This window comes from Strix aluco, chromosome 3 (assembly GCF_031877795.1).
Source record: "Strix aluco isolate bStrAlu1 chromosome 3, bStrAlu1.hap1, whole genome shotgun sequence".
Taxonomy (NCBI): domain Eukaryota; kingdom Metazoa; phylum Chordata; class Aves; order Strigiformes; family Strigidae; genus Strix; species Strix aluco.
Genome location: NC_133933.1, coordinates 102,974,026 through 102,995,762, shown reverse-complemented (window position 1 = coordinate 102,995,762; position 21,737 = coordinate 102,974,026). Strand labels below are relative to the sequence as shown.

Genomic DNA, 21,737 nt, shown 5'->3' with positions numbered 1-21,737 from the left:
TTTTCTCTTTTACATTTAGTCAGTAGTCACAGTTAGAAAACTTCTTCCCAGTTTCATCTTAGATGTTGTTCAGAACAGCACTTGAAATGCCTGAGTACTGCATCTTTTTGTTGATTTATGCAACTACTCTTGTTTCTTGAAACTAGTGGTTTTGAATGGGAAAAAAATTTTTCATTTGCTCCTTGAAGATTCTCTCAGCAGATCAGAAATATTATTCTTTTTTAACACGACACTGTACTTGTCCTTCTGAAAAGCCTCTGTAAGATTAGAATATAACCATTCTGTCCCAGTCCTAAATGGCTGAGTAAATTGTACTGGGTAAATTGAGTTCCTGTAACAATGATGCTGTGAGAGCTATCTAAAAAAATCACAATTTCAGAATGAAGCCACTACTGTTTACCAGAGCTTCTATCTAGTTTCAAGGGCTAAAGACATTCTTCCACCTCAGTGATGCCATCCATAATTTAGACTCTAAAATGGAAGATCTACCTGTGATATATTATTGCACAATGTGTCTGTGAAGGATAAGGGAGAATCACTTCTAGATCCTGAATATACCATTGATTTCCTAAGTAATAATTAATCTCGGGCAAGAATTCTGAATTGTAACTCTCGGGACTGTAGTTGTCAAACATTGGCCTTTGTCCACAGTGAATATTCTCCAGATAGCTAGAGCCCTGCTTTGCCAAGAAAGAAAATGAAATGCTTGAAGAGGTATGCTAAAAAAACCCCAATTGATACAGTGGAAATATCTAAGACTATACTCAGATGAATATTCTAACCCAAGGGATGGGCAACCATATGCGAACACTTTTCTTTTCTCCACTCAATACAATGAATGCTTGTTCCATGCAGGACAGAACAGACCAAGGGACTGGTTTGGGGAGTTCTTACAGAACTTCTGGTAGCAGACTGGCAAGTTGATAATTCCATCAAGCTGAGGACAGAAAGGAAGTCAAGTATCTGATAAACCAGAACAGTGCTCTTACCACTTATCTGAAAAATAAAAAGGGAAAGCAGGTATGTATCACCATTGAATATATCTTGCCCAGTCTCATCTCAGTTTCTTCTGGGCATGCCTAGTAGATCTCGACCTCTGTGAGATACATTTATGAAGGACAAGTAGAGGCATTCTCAGACCCTAACAGGAGTGAGGGGAACTCTCAAGAGAATCAAGGTGCTCCCAGAGATCCATGGAAACACACACTTTTGCAGGCTGGTACTTCAATGCACCCTGATTGCATTACAGATAAAATGAAGCTTTGAGAGTACATACTTTGTTTTTAGGTGCCTCACATAAGAATAGTTTAGGCATCTAAATTATTTTCACAGACAGAGTCCTTAATCTCTTTTTGCATTTGTTTCCCCGTGTGCTGAAAATAGTTGTTGCCTACATAAGTAGGGGAGGCCGACATTGCTTTATAAATATTAATTAATATCACTGGATAGAAAGCATTTTGCTATTCAAAGACTGTGTGACTGGAGAGAGGTGGGAATATAAAAAGGCATTCTGTATCACACACTATTGAAATTACCATGAGAGCTAGCTTGCAAGCAAGATGAGATAGACATGTAGAAATTACTAGTACAAAAAGAGCTAAAAATGCAGACTACTGTTATGTATTATCTAGTCTTTCTTCCAGACTTAATTTCTAATTATATCTTAATGCTGGAGAATGGTTGGCATACATAAACACAAACATCATTTATTCATCAGTAATCTGGCATTTAATTAAAATATTCTCATTGAGCGCATGAAGAAGAAGGTTGTAAATATGATAGGTCAAAGAATGACCATGATATTAACAGAAAGAGTGAAAAAATATATTGCTGAAAACTTCTGAAATAGTATTTTACAAGGCAACAGACAAGGAGCTAAAATAATAGGCCTTTATGTACATTTTTTCTATACGAAAAAAATTATTTTATAGTCAATAAAGCACATGTCACAGATGAGAGAGTAAACAACGGCCCATCGTGGATCTGGGTACTGGCGTTTACTTCAGAATTGGCGAGATTAGACCTTTTACCCTGCATGCTCACTCACACCTGCACACCACCCGTTACGTTCACTATGTTTCCACTTTCCTTCCCAGGAAGGAGGTTGTTGCCGGTTGGGAAGGTCAAGTAGAAAGTCATGTTAGTTCACACAGAGTTGTAGCAACTAGCCTTGACTGTTAACAGCCATGGTTCCTGTGCATCCCCTGGTAGTCATCTCCATGCATCTTTCCCATCTTCAGTTCCTCCCCCCACTTCCAGGATCTTTTCTCCAGCCAGGATGTTTACCTCCTTCTTTCCTGGCCCTCTTCTTTTGTCCAAGACCACATCTTCTTTTCAGGAGTTCTTATTTTTCAGCACTCACTTTTCTCTCCAGAACCCCCAGCATCCATTTTTCCTAATTAAAATAGTTCTCTGTGCAGAAGCATGAAGTGAGATCAGCCTCCTAAATGGTGCTTTTATCTCATGTCTCTTTATTAATTGGAGGTTTCATGACGTGCTACTACTGTTTGGTCCAGACGCTATCAAAATTTACAATCACTTCATACTGATTGTAGCTATCAAGTAGGAGGCTTCTGTTTGAGAATTCAGAAGTTTAATTTTGGATATTTGTGTGTGTCGTTATCTGCTGCCTGATATTGTTTACAATTTAAGATTTTTTTTTCCTACAGCTGTATCATATTTTAGAGTGTCCTAGTGTAAGAGGCAATGCTGGTAGATGTCTTTTCCTTCTTTCTTATATTAGCATGAAATGACTCTAAGGGTGCACTAAACAAAGTTATGTTCAAAATAATGAGATTTTTCCTAAAGGGAAGTTGTTACATGCTGGAGTAGAGAATATTTTTCTCTCATGTATTTGGAAAACTATTTGTATTTTGGTCACAATATGTTTTTGTAGTGAGCATTCTCACTTTACTTGAGAGTGAAAAAACACTTTAACAATGACAATGACAGCAGCAACAAGAACAATCAATAACAAAGTAATTAACATGTTCAATGCTTATAACCTCACATTCAATCTCTTTTTAGTTCCAAATTCTCCAGGGCTTCAAAATGTCACCCAAAATAGCCTTTTCCCTCCTATATATTTGAAGAAATTTCATCTGCCAATAAATATCTAGGATAGAATTCACTTTGTCAAACATTATCAGCCTAAGAGCTTGGAAACCTGCCTGAGCTGATCACCCTGGTTCTTCCTGTAGACAATTTATACGCAGAGAGCACTATCTCCAGTTCATCCCATTCTAAGAAAAGTGGCCACCTTTCTCCATTGACTAGAGATTGAACTGAACAAATTAACTCTGATGAGTGAGGACAGATTCCTACTTCTGCTTGCTATGTCGCACGTAAAATCATGCATGTTTTGATTATATAACTGAGAAAATCCAAAACCATTTTTAGGTATTCAAAACATTTAATAAAAACATTCCCTATGAATCACATACTTTACAGCAAAGAATAGAGCTTACTTTACTGTGTTCCAACCTAAAGCGATCCTTATAAACCTTTAAGCAATTTAAGTTCATAATGAAGAGACAGATTTGACTTTAACATTGGTAAGAGGATGTGACTCTAGCTTAGCAAAATCTTAAAACATGGAGAGTTAGTATCAGGCATCATTATCAAGACTAAGCAGTTTTATTATTAGTGTGAACAACTGGAAGAAAAGCATAACAGTTCGCAAACAAGAAATAAGGAAAGAAAACTCCAGATGCCTTGTCAGCAGACTTCTGTCTTTCCTTTCAACTTGCAGAACAGTACTCAAAACTGCACGGGAATCAAGATCAAATTCAGCAGAACAATATGCCACTGCGCTGCACTAAACTATTCAGTTTTTGTTAGGACTAGGAATAATTAAGGAGCTGTCTTTTCTCAACCTGGATTACTTAACAGAAAAATGCTAAAAATGGATTATTCATATTCTTCCATCTTCTTATCAGCCGAAAGGCTGTGACATGGCAAGATCATGGGGGGGCAGAGAACATGTTAAACTAAAAGTATGTTACATTGAAATTATCAGGTGGTCAACCTGTTCCAGGGTAACATTTAAATAAATTGATATTTTGCATTTATTGATTTTAATAGTTTTCAGTTATCTTAAGCACTACCTAAACCCAAATGTTATGTCATTGGAGGTTTAACTACCTGGTTATGATTTGGGACTAGGCAATGCCAGTTCCCAAAAGCCATTGATCCTTCCAACTACAAAACAAGTTTCAAAGCAAGAGAAAAAGAGGAAACTGAGGCAAAACGGGGAGAATATTCTCAATAGCAGAATGAATACTTCTCATTGTTACCTTCAAATTGCACTACATTTTTTTGCCATTCTTCCTTCATTAACTTTAACTCATGAAGGGCACCTATATTCAAAGCATTGATATTACCAGTTTAACAGGGTCATTATCTCAAAGCAGGTCAGATTTAGGAATATCAGTCAAATCCTCATTATCATATCAGCAAAACATGCTTTTTATGAAAGCTATCATCTGAACACAATCAGGAGGCAAAAAGGTATGAGATTACTTTGTTGTGCTTACTTTCTTTTTTTTAAATTTACTTTCTTGGTTTCCTTGTGAAAAGTTTAGACAACTCATTTAGAATTCAAGATTCAAAATATCTAGCCTGTTGATTTAAGTGATGAAAATAAAACACACCACGGCAAGCAGATCGTACTTTGCCATTTACAAAGGGCTTAGCAGGGTTTAGGAGGTACAAATATACCTTTTTTGATAAAAAAGAATAAGCCCCTTCAATTAGTCAAATCTGATGAAGACCTGACAAAGGCTTAATTATATGGCCATATTCCCAAATTAGAGAATTTATCTTACTGTGTTTATATCAGAAATTAATTCTGAAGGAAAAAAAATATTTACTTAAATAAAATTAATCTCACTTGTAACTAAAATCATCTTGCTACTTAAGAGTTCTCTCTGGTGAATTTCTTTCATATGCTTTATTTCAGACAAGAATCTTTTATATCTTCTGGTTTATGAAATGGATTTTATAATTGGTAAATGCTGGAAGCCAGTTATTGATGTCTCACTTTTGTTTATAGTGCCCAGAAACTGAAGAGATCTAGTCACTTCCCCTAATTTTCATACAATACTTACTCAATTTTATAACATCAGTGAAATATGTTAGGCAGTTAGTTCTAAGAAATGACTGCATTTTCAGTTGGCTAATGTCGTTTGGCCTTCAGCCTTGCTCCTTACAAATGTAAAAAATTTATATTACATCTTGCTATTTAAAAAAGGAAATTTTTTGACAGTTAAGAAATGCCAACTCACACTTTTATGTCAACTAGGATCTTGTACAAGTACTAGTAGTGCAGCATCTTCTTCCCCTATCTACCACTTAATTTTAGAGTGGGTGGTGAGTGGAAAAATGGGGAAATCTGGCTTCAGAAAGCTGGTCTGAAGCATCTCAACAAGTTCTTGCACAACATAGAGACAGGTGGTTTTTTGAAGTTCAATTCATTTATGCTCATGGCCTCTTTTTGACACTGTTTGCAATTTTAACAGCTCATGGTTTTATGAGCTGAAACCCTTTCTTTTCCTCATACATAGATAAATTACTTAAGATTTCTAGTATTGCTATGAACAACCACTGCTTCCTTTAAACTTCAGAACTTCAAAAGAAATCCATAAACCCATAACTAACATTCTTTCTAGAAATTTACCAATTACTTGAGAAAGATGTGAGTAGGAGCTGACAGAGAGGACACAAACCCCAAAATTATCTTTATATGTGTGATTTTGAGTGAATTGTCAAAAATATACGTGAATACCTACTGCAGTTTTGCACAGATGAAGCAGAGATTTCTGTATACTCTGAACATTCTACACATTACAGAATTAGATCTTCCAAGAGCCAAACTTTCTTTCTGCAACGACTCATTTTAAGGTTTACACATATATTCTGAATTGTTTATGCTTCTAGTTTCTGCTTTTCATATGCCAGGTTTTTTGAAAGAAAAAAAAAAAAGGATTTTTACTCTCACGAATATATCAAGATCTGTCTTGATTTTTAAGTTAAATTTCTGAAGCATTTTCTCTTTACCCCAGAGCTTTTGAAGAAGGAAGGAGAAAAAAGGAAAAGATACAACAGAATTTAAAGCTGTTCTTTTTCTGTATAGTTACTTCAGCAAAGATCAATAACATATTTTTTAAAATGGTATACTAGTGTTTCAAGGCTGCAGGGGGCACTGACGCACTGTGTATCTACAGTACTGCAGAGCAAGAGTCAGACAGGATATGATTAAACAGTCCTGCAGGTTACAGATACAGAAAAACCACATAAACTATTTATAATCAATTTAAGTTTTGAGAAATAAGGTAATTGTAAAATATTTATATGAATTTTGGAGGGCAATTAATGTTTCTTTTACTGGTAAATATATTTGTTTTTCTGCTGCAATCAAGTAGTTGTAGGGATAAGACTGTTTTCTTAACTTTATAACCAAGGTCCCTTGAAGGATGATATATCTTTCTAGTATTGCATTACTTAATATTACAGCTTTAAACAAACAGTCCCCACTCCCTGTAGAATATAAAATTTTGCTTAGTAGCTCCCCAGAGAAACCCATTTATTGGCTGTTGATAATAACTTGTTTATATATTAATCAGCCAATACAGATACTATCTGATTCACAGACTCATTTAAATAAGAATCTATCATAGTAAGAAATAATCATATATTTTATCAGTTTATTCAATATTTTCTATTTTAGGACCTAAGAATGATGACAGCTAAGATGTAAAGATTTCCTGATAATAAGAATATATGAAAATTTGTCAGTCAGCAACATATGGTAAACATGCAACCACGCCTGCATCATCTATTTTATGTTCAATGCTACTTATTTATTCTTTAATTCCTTTATGCACATAATTACTTTTTTTTTTTTTTAATGCAGTTTACATCAGAGTTTCATCTCTTTTGTTTATCTCAGATCTTCATATTTCCTGCAGATACAACTGTACTAAGCCTAATAAGTTATGGCTGTCTAGAGAATCCTTTCTAGAAAGATAAACAGTCTAATTTTAACACAGCAACACATGAAGAAGTCACCACTTCAATTGGTAGTTTGTACCAATTACATTCATCATTACTGTTATAGCTTTTGTGGTTTATTACCAGTTCAGATGTTCTGGCTACAGCTTTCAGCCACTGGTTCTAACATGCTGGACTCTGCTAAGGTAAAGAAACCTTCGTGTTCAGTGTTTCTCCTGGTTAAACATAAATCTCAAACCATATTTTAATTGTAAAAAAATGTTCAAAACCTTTTTCAGAAAGTGGAATATTATTCATAATGGATTTTATTTTCTATAAAAACACACAGGCTTTTGTGATGTTGCTGATTGTTTCACTTTTATCTTTGTTAAATGAGATTTTTACAAACCTGCAAATACCTTGTAAATCATGAAGTCCTGTGGTCTATTCACTGATGCAGTGAAGGACACGGAATGGATGGCATCAGAGAGCTGCTAGACAGAATAAAACTCAACTTCCAAAATTTTCTCTTGACATTAGGAATGTTAGCAGTTGAAGGCAACTCTTCCGATTTCTTATTACTTCTGCATCAAATTCAAAAGTGAATCTCAAAGATGATGAAAGTCAAAGCAAAAGTATTATACTTCCAGTAGGCAAATTATTCTTTTCAGTATGACTCTCATTCTTGCTTATTCTAATATGCCTCTCTTCACAATACAGCCTGGTACAATAACAAGAGCAACTACATCTCCATTACGAGACACTCTCTGCACATAACTTGGAAGTCATGGAAACCTGCTCCAAAGTTTAATTATTTGTGAGTATATAACAAAACATTTTTTTCTCTACTTCCAAGTTTCTGTAATTGGAATGACATCAAATACTAGCACTAAAGGTAAGTGTGACAGTAGTCCAATAAGGAAAGCATAAGAGGTAATTTATTTTTACTATTTGATTGTTTTTAGACAATTTCTCCTGTTATATACTTCGCTTTTCTGAACGACAGCTCATAATAAATTTAAGACTAGATATATAAGGAAATATTCTTAAAGTGGAATTCTGTCAAACCATCCATGCAGCCACCTTCAAGTTTTAGACAGGCAGAACAAATCTGAGATTATTTTTTTTATTCTAAGAGAGTTGAAGACGATTTTGTTATTCATATACCTGTCTGGCTAGAAGCCCAAGTGATTATTTTAGGAAAGTACTGAACCACACTACTTGATGTCTTGTGTCACTAAGATAATTTTTCTTAAGCATTAAGGTAAAGTTTCAAAAGAGTATTGCAATGGCTATGACACATGTCATCAATGCTGTGAAAAATATGTGCAGTGAATTTTTAAGAACTTTGAAAAATGGCTTTAAATTTAGTTTTATTTAGTGACTCTGCTTCCGTTTTTTAGGAAAATCAGGATGTTCTCAACACAATCTTTTTTTTTTTTTTAATTCTAGCAAAACCCTTCTATTTTCATGTTTATGATATTATCTTGTTTTTAGGGGAAGCTGTGCTGAAATCTGAAATGAAAAAGCTACATTCTTTCATGAAAAAAAGGAGTCTTTCTCATAAATCTTAAAAATTTATTTTGTTGATACAAATTTTTTTTCATGGTTTTACATTTCAAAAGCTAATCACATTCAAGCACTGTTCTTGTTTGGATGACAGAATTTCTAGGGAAATATAAAGCAATTTGGCAGAAGGTAATGAACACTGTCATTAACCTAGAGCAACCCAAAATGTTGTGGCAATGTGTAGGGTTCCTGGAACTACGATCTTTGATGTAAAGCAAAAAATGGGTCCTCCTCATTTGCTGGAGCTCAAAATATACAGCTGAAATCCTACACCTCTCCACCCTTCAAATTACCATATAATCCACAGGTACGAAGGCTGAAAGACTGCAAAGAGGCTTTTAAGCTGTCTCGGCAGCCTTTTGATTCTGATCACTCATCATACTGAAGAAGCTCCAAGTACAGAGAATTCACTGTGTTGTCCTGTAGATGGTAATGACTCCTAGAATTTCTGAACCACTCCATGCTGGTTCACTGAGCTCTGTCACATCCTTAACTTTCTTATCTCCTATGCAAGAACTTGTGATGATCTACTGAACCGTTACCTGATAGGCAATCTCTCTCATTTCCATGTTTTAAGAATGTGCTGTGGATGGATACAGTGACTTTATACAGTAATCATAGTTGTTTGTGGGGCTTTGAATCTACCACACAATGTAAAGATGCCAAAACAGATATAGATTTTTTGTTGTAACGGAAGTCTTTAACACATATTTCACGTTCCTAAAATATTTATGCAACAAATTTGGTTATATACTATGAGTGTTCTGATTAAAGCTTAGCACTTTATTTTACTGATGTATAAAGGGATCAATGTATATGTAATGGTTAAGTATTTTGGGGTGAAAAAAGCTTTATAAATTCCATTAATACATTTAGTAAACATAGAGTAAAAATCACCAGTAACTGGATATATTCAAAGTTATATAACTACAGTAAATTAGATTCAAATGTGTGATATGAGTGCAAAATAGCATTTCTCCAGCACTGGAACATTTTCTTTAGAACATGAGACATATATATTATAAAGTAATGAAGTATACACGAACAGTAGTAGAAAGAAAATTTCATTAAAAAAACCTATGGGTCTTATTCAAAACAAGTTTTCCTTTCTGTGCAACTGTGTCAGAGTGTTTTCCAAAATATTTAGTTGAGATACGATTTATTTGTAGTAGCACACTGACTCAGACTTACGCATTGGTATGCATACATTGACATATATACTTGCAAATGGTTCCTTGATAAAAACAGAAGAAAAAAATGCATGGTATCCTTTAAGACTTGTCTTATTAGCTTCCATGCACATACCTGGCAATTCCAGAAGAAATCAAGATCTCATTACAATTGTTCATTACAGACACAATAATAGACAGTGACTGCCACTGAATTCTGTTGATAGACTTAAGAGACAGTCATCTGTTGGTATAATGCGCACACCTAAAGTTACAGAAAGGTAAGTAAGGTCAAGATAAACATCACTGAAAATTATTATTAATTTTTTAGAAATAGAGAGTAGTTCCAAGAAATATTGGTGTTAGTTTTGTGGTATGCTGATGAGGGGCAACCTTATCCATAAATATAGAGAGAAATGTAATATTTACAAACACACATTATCTCACCTGCATACGTTTGACACAGGGATTTGTCTAATATCCATCACAAACAATTTCCACAGAATACTTCAAAAGATTGAGCTAAAGGCTTACACAACAATTTATAGTGATTCTGAGGATTTATAACAGTAGGAAAGATTAGATCTGATACTTTTTTTTTTTTTCTTTTTTAACATTGAAGTCTGTATCACTGAAAAGTCATCATCTGAACAGGAATACCAAAGGAAGAAGAAAAGGTAACAGAAAAATACCCAGAATTCATGTACACACAGAGAGCAGAAAGGAGATTGCACAAGACAGCAAAACTCACAAAGGTAAAGAAAACATTGCAAACAAATGTGCAAAAGATGAGTGAAATCAAGAAGGGCAAATCAAGCAAAGAGGACAAAAGTATATAAAAGCAACTCAGGCACTGGAAAAAGAGGAAGGGGCAATTCAACACACAGAAAAGTTTATCAGCCAGCAAAACCAATAGAAGAGAGAGAAAAAAGTAACAAAATAAATGCATAATGGACAAATGCTTGTTATTTCTATGTTAAAATTGTACAGAATTGTTATTAACATAATATCAAGCATCACATATGTGATGAATACAAATGAATAATATTTCTGAAGCTTTATTTTCAGTTCTGTACTTCAGAAACATTTAGTCCAATCTCTATGTTAACCACAGAAAACAGAGACAACCTGTTAAATAAATAAAACTAAGTAGTGTTAGTATTGTTCATTTAGTAATTTTCTTCTACAGGGTTGAGGAGCACTAGATATTATTCTTTTTTGCTGTTTCACAATTAAGCACATAAGTCCAAACTGTTAATGAAAAAATACGAACATAACTACCTATGCTGAGATGTAAGAATATAACTTAAGGTATGAATATTCTTTCTTTCACATATGACAGAAGCTCAATACTTCTCATAGGATCTTACATCAACTAAGATGTAAGCAGACAAAAGAGCTTAAGTTTGGAATTCTGTGATATCCCCTTCAGGTTTGAGCCAGCTTGTACATTTGATTGAATTTAAGTTTTTCAGCTCAGGGGAATTTCAGCTCAGGATATGAAGAAACTCTTTAACCTTACCTCAGTCTGGTATAGACCAATGATAAACTCTAACATACAGTATGCACCACCATAAGCACTCTTCCTTTTCCAAGTGTGGAATGGTAACTATTTGACTTTCACAACCAACTGAAATATAACTTTCAGCAGATCCAACTTTCCCCTTTTCAAAGTATGCAGTTCATTCCAAAGACAGAAATCAAACACCTCAGGTGCCTGGTGTCAGATGCTCTGAGTTGTGGTGTTTTATAATATTCTGAAAAAGCAAGAAGTTCAATAGAGGAAGAGACATGCTGAGAAATTGCACAGGAGACTGAACTTCACAAAGGTGTTAGGAGTCTGTTGGGATGTGTGTAAAAATATCACAGAAAACTACAGGATGGAAAGGAGAGTACTCGCACATAAGGAAGGGGATTTAGAGCTTGTTGGAAAGTGGATAAGTGAGGGGTAAGTGGAACTGAGGGCTTACTGAAAACATGTAGAGATCTCTAAAATGTATTGCAGAGCTCCTACGAAAATTGCCATGCATTAGGAAACCCATCAGTCCTCTTGATGGAATGGAACTTGGATAATGCACATTCAAGAGCCTCTTTCCTAAATGCAAATAGCAATCAGAGTCTTTGCTGAAATTAAGCTCAGTTTCAGCCTGGAAAAAAACATCTTAAGATAAATTAACAACAAAATAAAATCTCTAAAAAAATCAGCCAAAAGTCCAATGGGCTGTAATGAAGAACTCAGCTTATTAGCTTCTGCCTGTGAGTACAAATCAGCCTTGTACATTTGCATTCATCAGCAAGACTCTTCTTAGGAAAAAAACAAACAGTATTTTTTTGTTTCCTAGTTAATAATGTTTTAAAAAAAAGAAGAAATAGTGGCTTGAATAGATACATGCATATGCATATGCATATGCATATATATATGTGTATGCATATATTTTATTTATGTATATGTGTTTAGAACCTTTGAATTTACTACATGCAGTAAACTCTTACAGGAATATACAGCAGTCCTAGGTCCCAGACATTAAAACAGAAGTGAGCTGCAGTAAACACCAGCTTTTAATGCTGGGACTCAAAGATTCATTTATATCTGTCATCTGAGCCCTACCTGAAAGTGATAGTAATTTATCCTGCAAATTTATTCCAGTAACATTTTCTGAAACACTTACAGGAGCTTTATTTTGTATTAACACATCGCAAGTATCTTATCTGCTTCAGAAGAAGGAAAAAATAAAAAAGATTTCATTTCTTAACAGATCTCATCAGAGATCCGTTATTTCCAATTGTCTCTTTTACTACTGTTGGCCATTATATAATGTCTTTCAAAATTGCATATATTAATAGCTCTGAGTCATCAGTAATTTAAACAGAATCTTAAAATAAACTTTGACAAGATTTACATAAGTATATAGTCTAGCATAATTCTAGAAAACTACTTATTGGAGGCTGACCTTTTCTAATTGACACAGTTCTATTATAACCTTTCCTGAAAGCGAAAACCACACAGCTCAAGAGGACTTTTGTGGCTGCACATCTGCTCTTAGAGAGTCAAGCTTAAATTCATTCTCCTGCCCATGCCATTATTCTGCCATTTCCTATTCCACCTTGGTTACATCTTATGTCAGGAAGCCTTGATGAGCCCTCTTTGCAATACCTTCCTCCTAGCTGTTTTCTCCTCCCTGTGGTATCATGTGTTGTAGCATATCTATGAACTCCAGGCTTAAACAACAATGCATGTGGTTAGCAGAAGGATCTGGGCCACGACCTTGCAGATTAACTGAGTTAAAGCCTCATGCTTGAAGCCTCAGTGCATCTGAGTGTGCACAGAAATCCTGAATTTTTCAGATTGATCAGGATTATTGCAAGATTTAAGGTCTCTGATCTTATCCAATTGCCCAGTGTTGCTTTTATCAATCATCCTCTTGAATTTAAGCAGAATTTAGCACCTGCTTCCAAAATGACATGAAAGGCAACTTCCATGTTGCCCCCATCTCCCATTTAGTTCTACCAAGTCGTGTATGACATTTACATTACAAAATATGAATACTAAAGGAACAAACAGCGTTCTTGCCCTGTATATTTAGGGCATTTTAGACAGCAGATAGTCAGATATGTATGCCAGTGAAATTAATGTTATGGCTTCATTTTTTACATTTCTTAATTCTCAAAAAGGTTTAAACAGTAACTTAAATTACATTAATCTTTGAGATAAGCAATATGGTGTATATAATACACTATGAAAGGTACTGACTTGTCCTGAAGTAGTGATGTCAATAGTTTTGAAAAGGTTAATGAACTGTATCTAAAATTTGTTTTTGAAAGCTCTCTATATTCCTTACACATATTAGCTCATCCTTTTGGTATTTTAAAATTCAAATAGATCCAGTTAAAAAAATGGCAGAACACATTTGAGTAAATTTCAAACCTATTAAAAATTCATAAGCTTAAAATTTACTCACAAGCCCATACACTTTAAGAAATTTCTGCCTGTCTCGCTTTGGCTGACCTTCTACACCCAATAATGAAGTAATCCATGCTACTGGGGAACCAAGAAGTAAAAACACCAGCAGGGTAAATAAATGCCACTAGAGTATGACTAAATATGCAAAAGCAGAGGTATTCAAAAGGATTAGAAGTCTACAAACAGGTGATGATATGTAGAAGGTCAGTTAAAGAAAAAATACAACAGCAAGAACAGAAATACTTAGTGCCACTGAATGATAAATACAGGGATGTCCTTACAGGAAGAAATTGGATTGCTTTGTCTGCTATGCTGTAGTGCTCTGTTACTGCCAGGAAGCTCCAGCTGTAGCAATATTGCATCAATAGTACCATATGAATTCAGCAAATACAATATAAGTACACCAGGCTTTCTAGTATTCACCAGCTACTCATATTTGCAACATATATAATCCACTATTGCCCTATTTAAGCAACTTTCTTCAATCACTTTTTCTTTCCTTTTCAAACAAATCTCTCTTCCCAAGAAGCCTGTCTTGCAAAAAGAGAATGGCAGCTGGGCTTCCTAGATGCTTTCTGGGAAACAGAATTTACATGTAAGGACTGATGATGGTCAGGATGCATGTGTGTTATACCTGAAGTGAAAAGCAAAAGATGATGTAAACTGCCATGTGTGGACAGAGATATACAAAATTCATGTGTCACAGGCAGGGAACGAGTAAGTAGAATGCTTTCCAGGCTTCCCCACAGTCCACTCCTATGGGACAACCATGTCACCAAGGGAAATTCAGACTAATTTCAATTCTGTTTCCCAGCTTTTTACAGACAGGAATAGCTGTGATTTGGACCAGGATGGAGCCACTCTGTGGATTGAATGGGGTTGGACACTGTTTGGCTCATCTGCATTCTGGAACAATCAAGGAGGTAAAAGGATCATGCTGTCCAGGATAGAAGATTGATGAGGCAACATCCAACATCCTTCCAGCATCCTTTCATGTACAAGACTATTTCCACAGTTCATCTATACAAACTATTATGTCATTTTGTTCATCTAATCAGTTACATATATACAGTATTTGCAAGAAACAGCCCTAGACTATAATCACTGAGTTCTGATTCAAATAAAGCAATATTTAATATCTATATTATACCTTATCAGCCATATTTCTATGCTAATTGACTATGAAGGGAAGTATCAGACTCTATACAAAATGCAATCAACTTTGGCATATAATTCTATAGACTATAATATAACAGATAACACAGCATTCAAAATTAAACCAATTTTAAAAGGAAAAAAGCTGAATTTGCTTGTAAGCCGCCTACTTCCTTCTGTATCCCTTTATATGTTATATACACAGACTGGCCAAAGCAGATCTCATTGGTCTTCTGGTTCTTGAAGGCTATTGGTTCTTAAATAAATGGTTATATAAGCCACTCAATACAAAAAACTGAAGGAAGAATGCTGTCAAAAATGCCAAGGATGTATATACCTATCTCAGAGACAGTGTTATTTTGAAGAATGAAAGAAAGCACAAAAGAAGATAACAGTCCTGATTTTTAAGTTATCCCTCTTTTATCTAGTAGTTTTAAAAAAACATTGTTACATCTTGTCTAGGATTTGGGACACCAAAGCTCTAATGCCTGTGTGAAATGGAGAAAAATTTCATAATCTAGTAACCAAAAGAGATATCTGAGATGGTTTATGTTTTTTTGTTTGTTTGGTTGGTTTTTTTTCCCAATGCTTATTTAATTTCTAATATATAAATAGTCCCTGACATTAAGATTTTTTTTTCCCTAAGTTAATGCCTGAATTAAAGTCATGATTTCGCTTCCTCACTTGCTTTCATCTCCATGAATTTCTGTTCTGCACAGAGGCACAGTTCCACAGACAACAGTATGTGGCCCCATTTTGGAATAGACCACAGTTCTCAGTAGGAAAATACTCTGTGCAGAAAAAAAGAGTGGAGACATCACTTCTTACTTAGCTGGGGTTTGTCACAACAGAGGCCAGAGTTCTGTATTTTGTGCAGAATTTACACCCACAACTGTTAGAGAACATCTTCCAAACAAAATGCCTTGGGAAACTCAAAGGGTGCAAAGATTTATTTCTTCATTAAGTTCAGACAAGGAGATGACACTGAGCTGCTGTTCTAAATAAAAATGGTGGCAGGTCTGTGCAGGTGTAACAAGTTGAACTTTATGTTCAAAGTAAGTTTTACTGGCAAAACCTGAGGCAGATTGTTGATTAGATAATGTGTTTGATGCTTACACTCCTTTCATAACTTTGAGTGTGATGTGCGTAAGTTCATGAAGGGGCTTGTGATAGAAATGAGTGCAGAGTCCAGATCTCATGGATCTTTAATCAATGAGCTAGTCAGTTATCACTAGCTTTCTAACATACTGTTTAAACAAGGAGAAAACATTAATTAAACTATTCTGTAAATTTTAGGGAAAGAAAAATAAAGCCATATGTAAAAAGGCTTATATAAAATTCTCCAGGGATATATGTCCTATGACTAAAAAATCATACTCTGTTCTGAAGGATTTCGTGATCTACAAATGCAATTCACCTCTACTTTCTTTTGTTTTACACTTTTCCATGTTCAAACATTTATATGCCAGAATAGAATCCTTATCTACACCATTGTCTCTGTACAGCCTTTTATTTCAATCAATGCATGACCAACAGCAACGTGAATGTGCAAATATGAAACCAAGTGGGTTTTTTTAATGTATTCAGAAACAATGCTTTCCTGCATTTTTTGCAGTCTCATATAGAGTAAGCATAGCAGCTAGTCATCAGTATTTGTTACAAGATGAATAGAAATCCCAAAACCATGAGCAGAAACACAACCAGCACATCACTTCATTTCCCACTCCAGTATTTTGTTGCAGATTATCTTGCTTAGTACACTGTGTTTCAGCATTCAGTGGGTGAAAACTCTCTAAATAAACTGTCAAGCTTAATTGAACTACTCTGGGAAAAGCATCTTACATAAAGAAAATGCTTCAGAAGCATAAAAGAAAGAAAAATATCTCTATATATAATATTTTTTTTTTCTGTAACCATTGTTGAAATTACCTAAAATGGTCACCCTATTTAAGGAAGAAAGCAGAATCAACACAAACAGTTTCATCCAATTTGAAAAGGCACAGAGGGTAGTTTACCTGCAATTGTCAACATCATTTCTTCCTACAGCATTAGAGAAGTTGAACGGTCCCACATGATTGACTTCTACGACTTGTATACAGCCAGTGAAATTGTAGACAGGTCCAGGTATCTACGAAAGAGAAAATGCACACAGTTCTGTCGTCATTATGATCAGTTTAAAAAATAATTAAGTTTTTTGCAAAGGATTTGTAAAATAATTTAACCCTACTCCTGAAGCACTCTCCTGGTCTCCATTTTTCCTCTAATGAAATTTTAATAAAAAAATTTGAATGTTAAAAGAAGTTACAGCAAGATAAGCAATACAGACTTACAAATGAACTCATAGACTTTTGGACAAGCAGACAGCATCACAGGTACGCTGAGATAAGTGGACTTCCCTAATTTTAATCAGGCATTTATTTTTTATAGATTAACACAAGTCATGGGGAATTGTAAACAAAGAAGCTTTGAAAAGTCTGCTTTTAAGTTTACTACTTCCCCGCTCAAAAGATATCTAGTACCATTAATCATGTTTCAAAGATGACAAAAGACCTACTAAAAATGGGAATCACTGTAGGGGAACTGAAAAAACACAGAACAATAAATTGTTATTCATATCTCGCCATCTAAACAAATAACACTGACACAATATGTTGACAGGTGTTATAGTATATAAACAAACCACCCAAAATGTTACAAATGGGTCCTTATGGACTGGACCACTGGACTGGGGCAAGTTCCTGGTCATACCACATGATGTGTACCTGTCCTTGGGGCCACATAAGAAGTAAGACTCCATAGTTTATATAATAAATTTCATGCCAAAATAAGAAAAAAGTACTGCTAGGACTATCGATGAAGATGAAAGTCATTGACACATTGAAATGGGGCCTTGGGACAGTACTCGGGAAGAAGAAACAGTAACACTGGAAGAGGGTATGACCTGAGGCACCTAAATGAATGCTGGTCATAAGCCCATAGGAGGAGAAACTAGTCTTGGCTTGGTCCTTAACACTGCAGAGGACCCATTCCTAACACTGACCATGAAGTCAGGTTTAGATACCTGCAGGTTTAGATACCTGCAGAAACAAAAAAAGAAAGTCATTGCAGTCATCATTTCATACGGGAACACTACATAAAAATGAAGGAACATTTTAAAACTAAGTTAAAAGGAACATCCCAAAGGGTATACCACATGCAGATGAATACTTAAAACAAGCTGTCAGAGGTTCACATAAAATGTAAATAAATTACTAGAAAAAGAAAGACTTTAGACCCCCTCAAAAACCAGGATTTTAAATAGCAAGGTAAAAAATGTTTACAATGACTGAAAAGATATCCTTTAAAAGTTGAGGTCATGTCCAAATGCAGGAAAATAGGAAGTTAAATAAATGTTGGCAGTAAAAAAACAATAAAGCAAGCCAGGTAAAGAAAAATAAAAAGATCTTAAGGAATAATTTGCTAAAAGCATAATGGCAAGCATTAAATGCTTTTTAAACCCCAGCAGGAGCCGTAAGCCTGCCAGAAAGACTGTAGGGCCAATAGACCATCAAAGTATAAAAGGAGTGTTCAAAGAGATAAGGCACTAGCAGGAAATGTAAATGAACTCACCAAATCAAAATTTAATGTAGAGGAGCTCTGGGAAGTTTCCATGCCAGAACCCCTTTTTAGTAGGGATACATCAGAGATCTGTTTCAAATTGAATTACTACTTGAAAATGTTTTAAAACAAATTAATAAAGTGAACAGTAGAAAAAAAGAGAAAGACCAAACAGTGTTTGCATGGAAGTCCTAAAGGAAATTACTGTGGTCATCACTTAAGATGGCATCCAAACCACAGGAATGGTAGATGTAGATTTGTTTGGTGTTTTTTGTTTGTTTGTTTGTTTGTTCTGGGTTTCGGGTTTTTTGGGTTCTATGATTTGGAAAAGGGGAACAAGACTAGGGAGTTCAAGGGCACACCTCAAACTCTGGATCAGTAAGTCCCAGTTCCATTCCAGACAAACCATTAAGAACTACATTAAAGAAGAGAATTAACAGATACATAGATGAACACGATGTACTGGGGAATAGTTGGTTTCTGAAAAGGGAAATTGTAGCTCACAGGAGGAACACTGAATATGTGAAAAATGATGTCTTGGCACATAGCTATTGATTTCCAAAAGGCTTTTAACAAGTTTCTGTGCTAAAAGTTTCTAAAGTAACTCAGACAACCTGGGATAACAAATAAGGCCTTCATTAAATGAAGAGAATGGTTAAAACAGAAGCCAAAAAACTGAGAATAAATAGTGATCTTCCTCAATATGGAGAGGCCCTAGAAATTCCCTCAGCAATCTGTATTAGGGTCTGTGCTCTTCACCATATTCACGAGTGGCTCAGTGTTTCCTGGATTACTCAGGACAGCAAAAACAAAGTCCTGAGAAGAGTATTTCACAATGTGCAAAAAAATCACAATATGCAAAAACTGTAAGTTATGTAAGGAGAATGATACATATGAGGGTTTCTGAACAGAGTGTGACTATATAAACTAGGAATCTTTACTCAGCAAAAGCCACCATCAAGGAGACATAGAACAGAGTAGTGTGCAGATGAATAAAGAGCTATCAGTTTCTCACGATACAGGATCAAAAGGACATGAAATTACATAAATTAGTGTGAAGATGAAAGCAAGCTAACAAGTGTACTTTTCATGCAACTCAAAATTAAGCTGTGGAACTCTGCCATAGGATGTTATAGTTGATATAAGTCTAAATGGGGTCAAAATTGATCAAATAACTGGGAAGAGATTTTTCAAAAATAGTCTTCCTTGTCTCTTTTCTTATCATTAAAGGTCATAAAAAGAATTATGGCCTCTAACCTGTATAATTGCCTTCTTCCTTACCAGCTATTAACACACATTTCATATGGTGATGGCTTCTTCTCTGGCCAGAGCCTTGAGGTAAAACCACCTGCTCCATTCTTTAAAGGAAAAAGAGATTTTGAAAGATTGAAAGATTTTAAGACTATGTTTTACTAGAACATAGAATAATAAATTTGAACATGGCAACCATTTAATAGATTTCTGATGTTCTGGGTGAGGTAGATAAATCTCCCACCTCCATCCTCTGTCTGTGCAAGGAGGGCCCTTTCCTCTAGTAAGTTCAGTGACTTTAGTGTCAAAAACATTTGGTGTACCAGATGCACACAGCTGCTTCTGGGTCCCAAGGAAAATTTTCTTTTTGCCATTACTTCTACAAGATGGCTGAAAGTCACCTCCAAGCTTTAAGTACCTTTTTCCACTCAGAACTGCCCCAGCCTCTTCTCCTACAGGCTTTCTGCCTGGGGCTGCCAAAAGCTGTTCCCCGCTCTCTTGGAAAAGGAGACATCTCTTCCCTCCTGGCAGAGAGATACACTGCACACGTACCACTCAGCTGAAGCAAGGCAAATTGCTTTACTCTGTACTGTTGAACCACTCTGGAACATAACAGATGTATGTTCCACTCCGTACACAGTAAACAAAATGAACTGGCCTGACAACCCATTGGAGGGCTCAAAGAAGTTCACTAACAGTTCATTATTTCTTTAGCAGCAAAGGCTTAAGGGCAGTTAAGACTTTAAAACAGATATATTACTACAATGCAACAATGTGAAAAGGTATGTATCTGTTTAAGGTGGCATTTAAAGCCAGCAAAGTTCAAGTGCTGGAATGGGGAAGATCATCTCACTGTGTAGCAAACACGTTCTAGAGGATTACACTGAGACTTCCTGGAGCTTAGAAAGAAAAAAAAAAAAAACCCCTCATTCAAGGACTGGATGGGAACACTCCCCTCATCAAAGTTACGCTTCAGATATTAAGAGAAAAATGTTATTTGATATACCACGAGGGTTGACACAGGCTATTGATACAGATTACGGACAATAGAAGGCAGTCTCCCTTCTTTGCCAGTCACTTTGGCAAGGAAACAGGTGTGTCGAACTGTCAAGTGTTATACTCAGCTGTTTGCTTTTGCTGACGTTATCAGGACAAATTATACCAGGTAATATTTGAAAATGTATTGTCCTGTTAAGTTTCACATTTTACTTTTTATGACATGTTTGTCACTTCTTTTTTCCTGCCTTCTATAAATAGTACATAAAACAATTTTTAAATTAACAGGATGCAGGTTCTATTATAAATTAATATGAACATGGACAGAAACAGTTACACAATTCTGAGTTGGAAATTACATAGGATTCATAACATTGCCTAAAAAAATGAAAAATTGAACAGTGTTTTAATAGTGGCTGCATAAATCAACTTGTTAGAACTCTGCTGTTTCGTCTCTCCCTTAACCTCTTATGGAGTTTTACTAAAGCTTAATTATGATTGTTCCAGTCACACCATGTATGTTATTCAACAAAACCCCTCATTCTTGGAATTGTAAAAACAAACAAACAAAAAAATAGAAAACAAAAGGAGCCAATAAACCTAAAGGTCAGATACAATATAGTTTTAACATTTACAATAACTACTGTGCTTAGTTAAGTTCATTCAAGACTCTGAATGTCAGGTTGGTATAGAGAAAATTCACTATGGCAAACTATGATCCATTTTGCACACTGAACAGCAAACGAATCACTTGGTTTGGGAATAAAAAATTATCTGCTTATTCCCCCAAGCACTATTATCAGTGAATATTTTAAGAACAGGGTTTCCTTACCCCAAAACCCAAACACACTCATTGGGCTCCTAAGAATTTCTCTTACATTGATATATGTACATTTTCAATGTAATGCATCCCTCTAAAGTAATATGAAAATACTTCTTTGTTTTGTAATTATAACTACATCATAAACACTTTGGTCAAAAAATTACTTGTCTTTGGACTGCTATGATATCTATACAAAAAACTAATGATATATTTAGGAATAAATGTT

At 35.1% G+C, this 21,737-nt stretch overlaps 1 protein-coding gene across 1 annotated transcript in view; it reads right to left on the bottom strand.

Moving 5' to 3' along the window:
- EYS (eyes shut homolog) overlaps positions 1 to 21,737 on the bottom strand; it is a 1,110,009-nt gene that overhangs the window by 257,129 nt on the left and 831,143 nt on the right. The window contains exon 36 of the mRNA XM_074819828.1: positions 16,860 to 16,972. Within this exon, the coding sequence (XP_074675929.1) occupies positions 16,860 to 16,972 (113 nt within the window). The remainder of the gene's footprint in view (positions 1 to 16,859; positions 16,973 to 21,737) is intronic.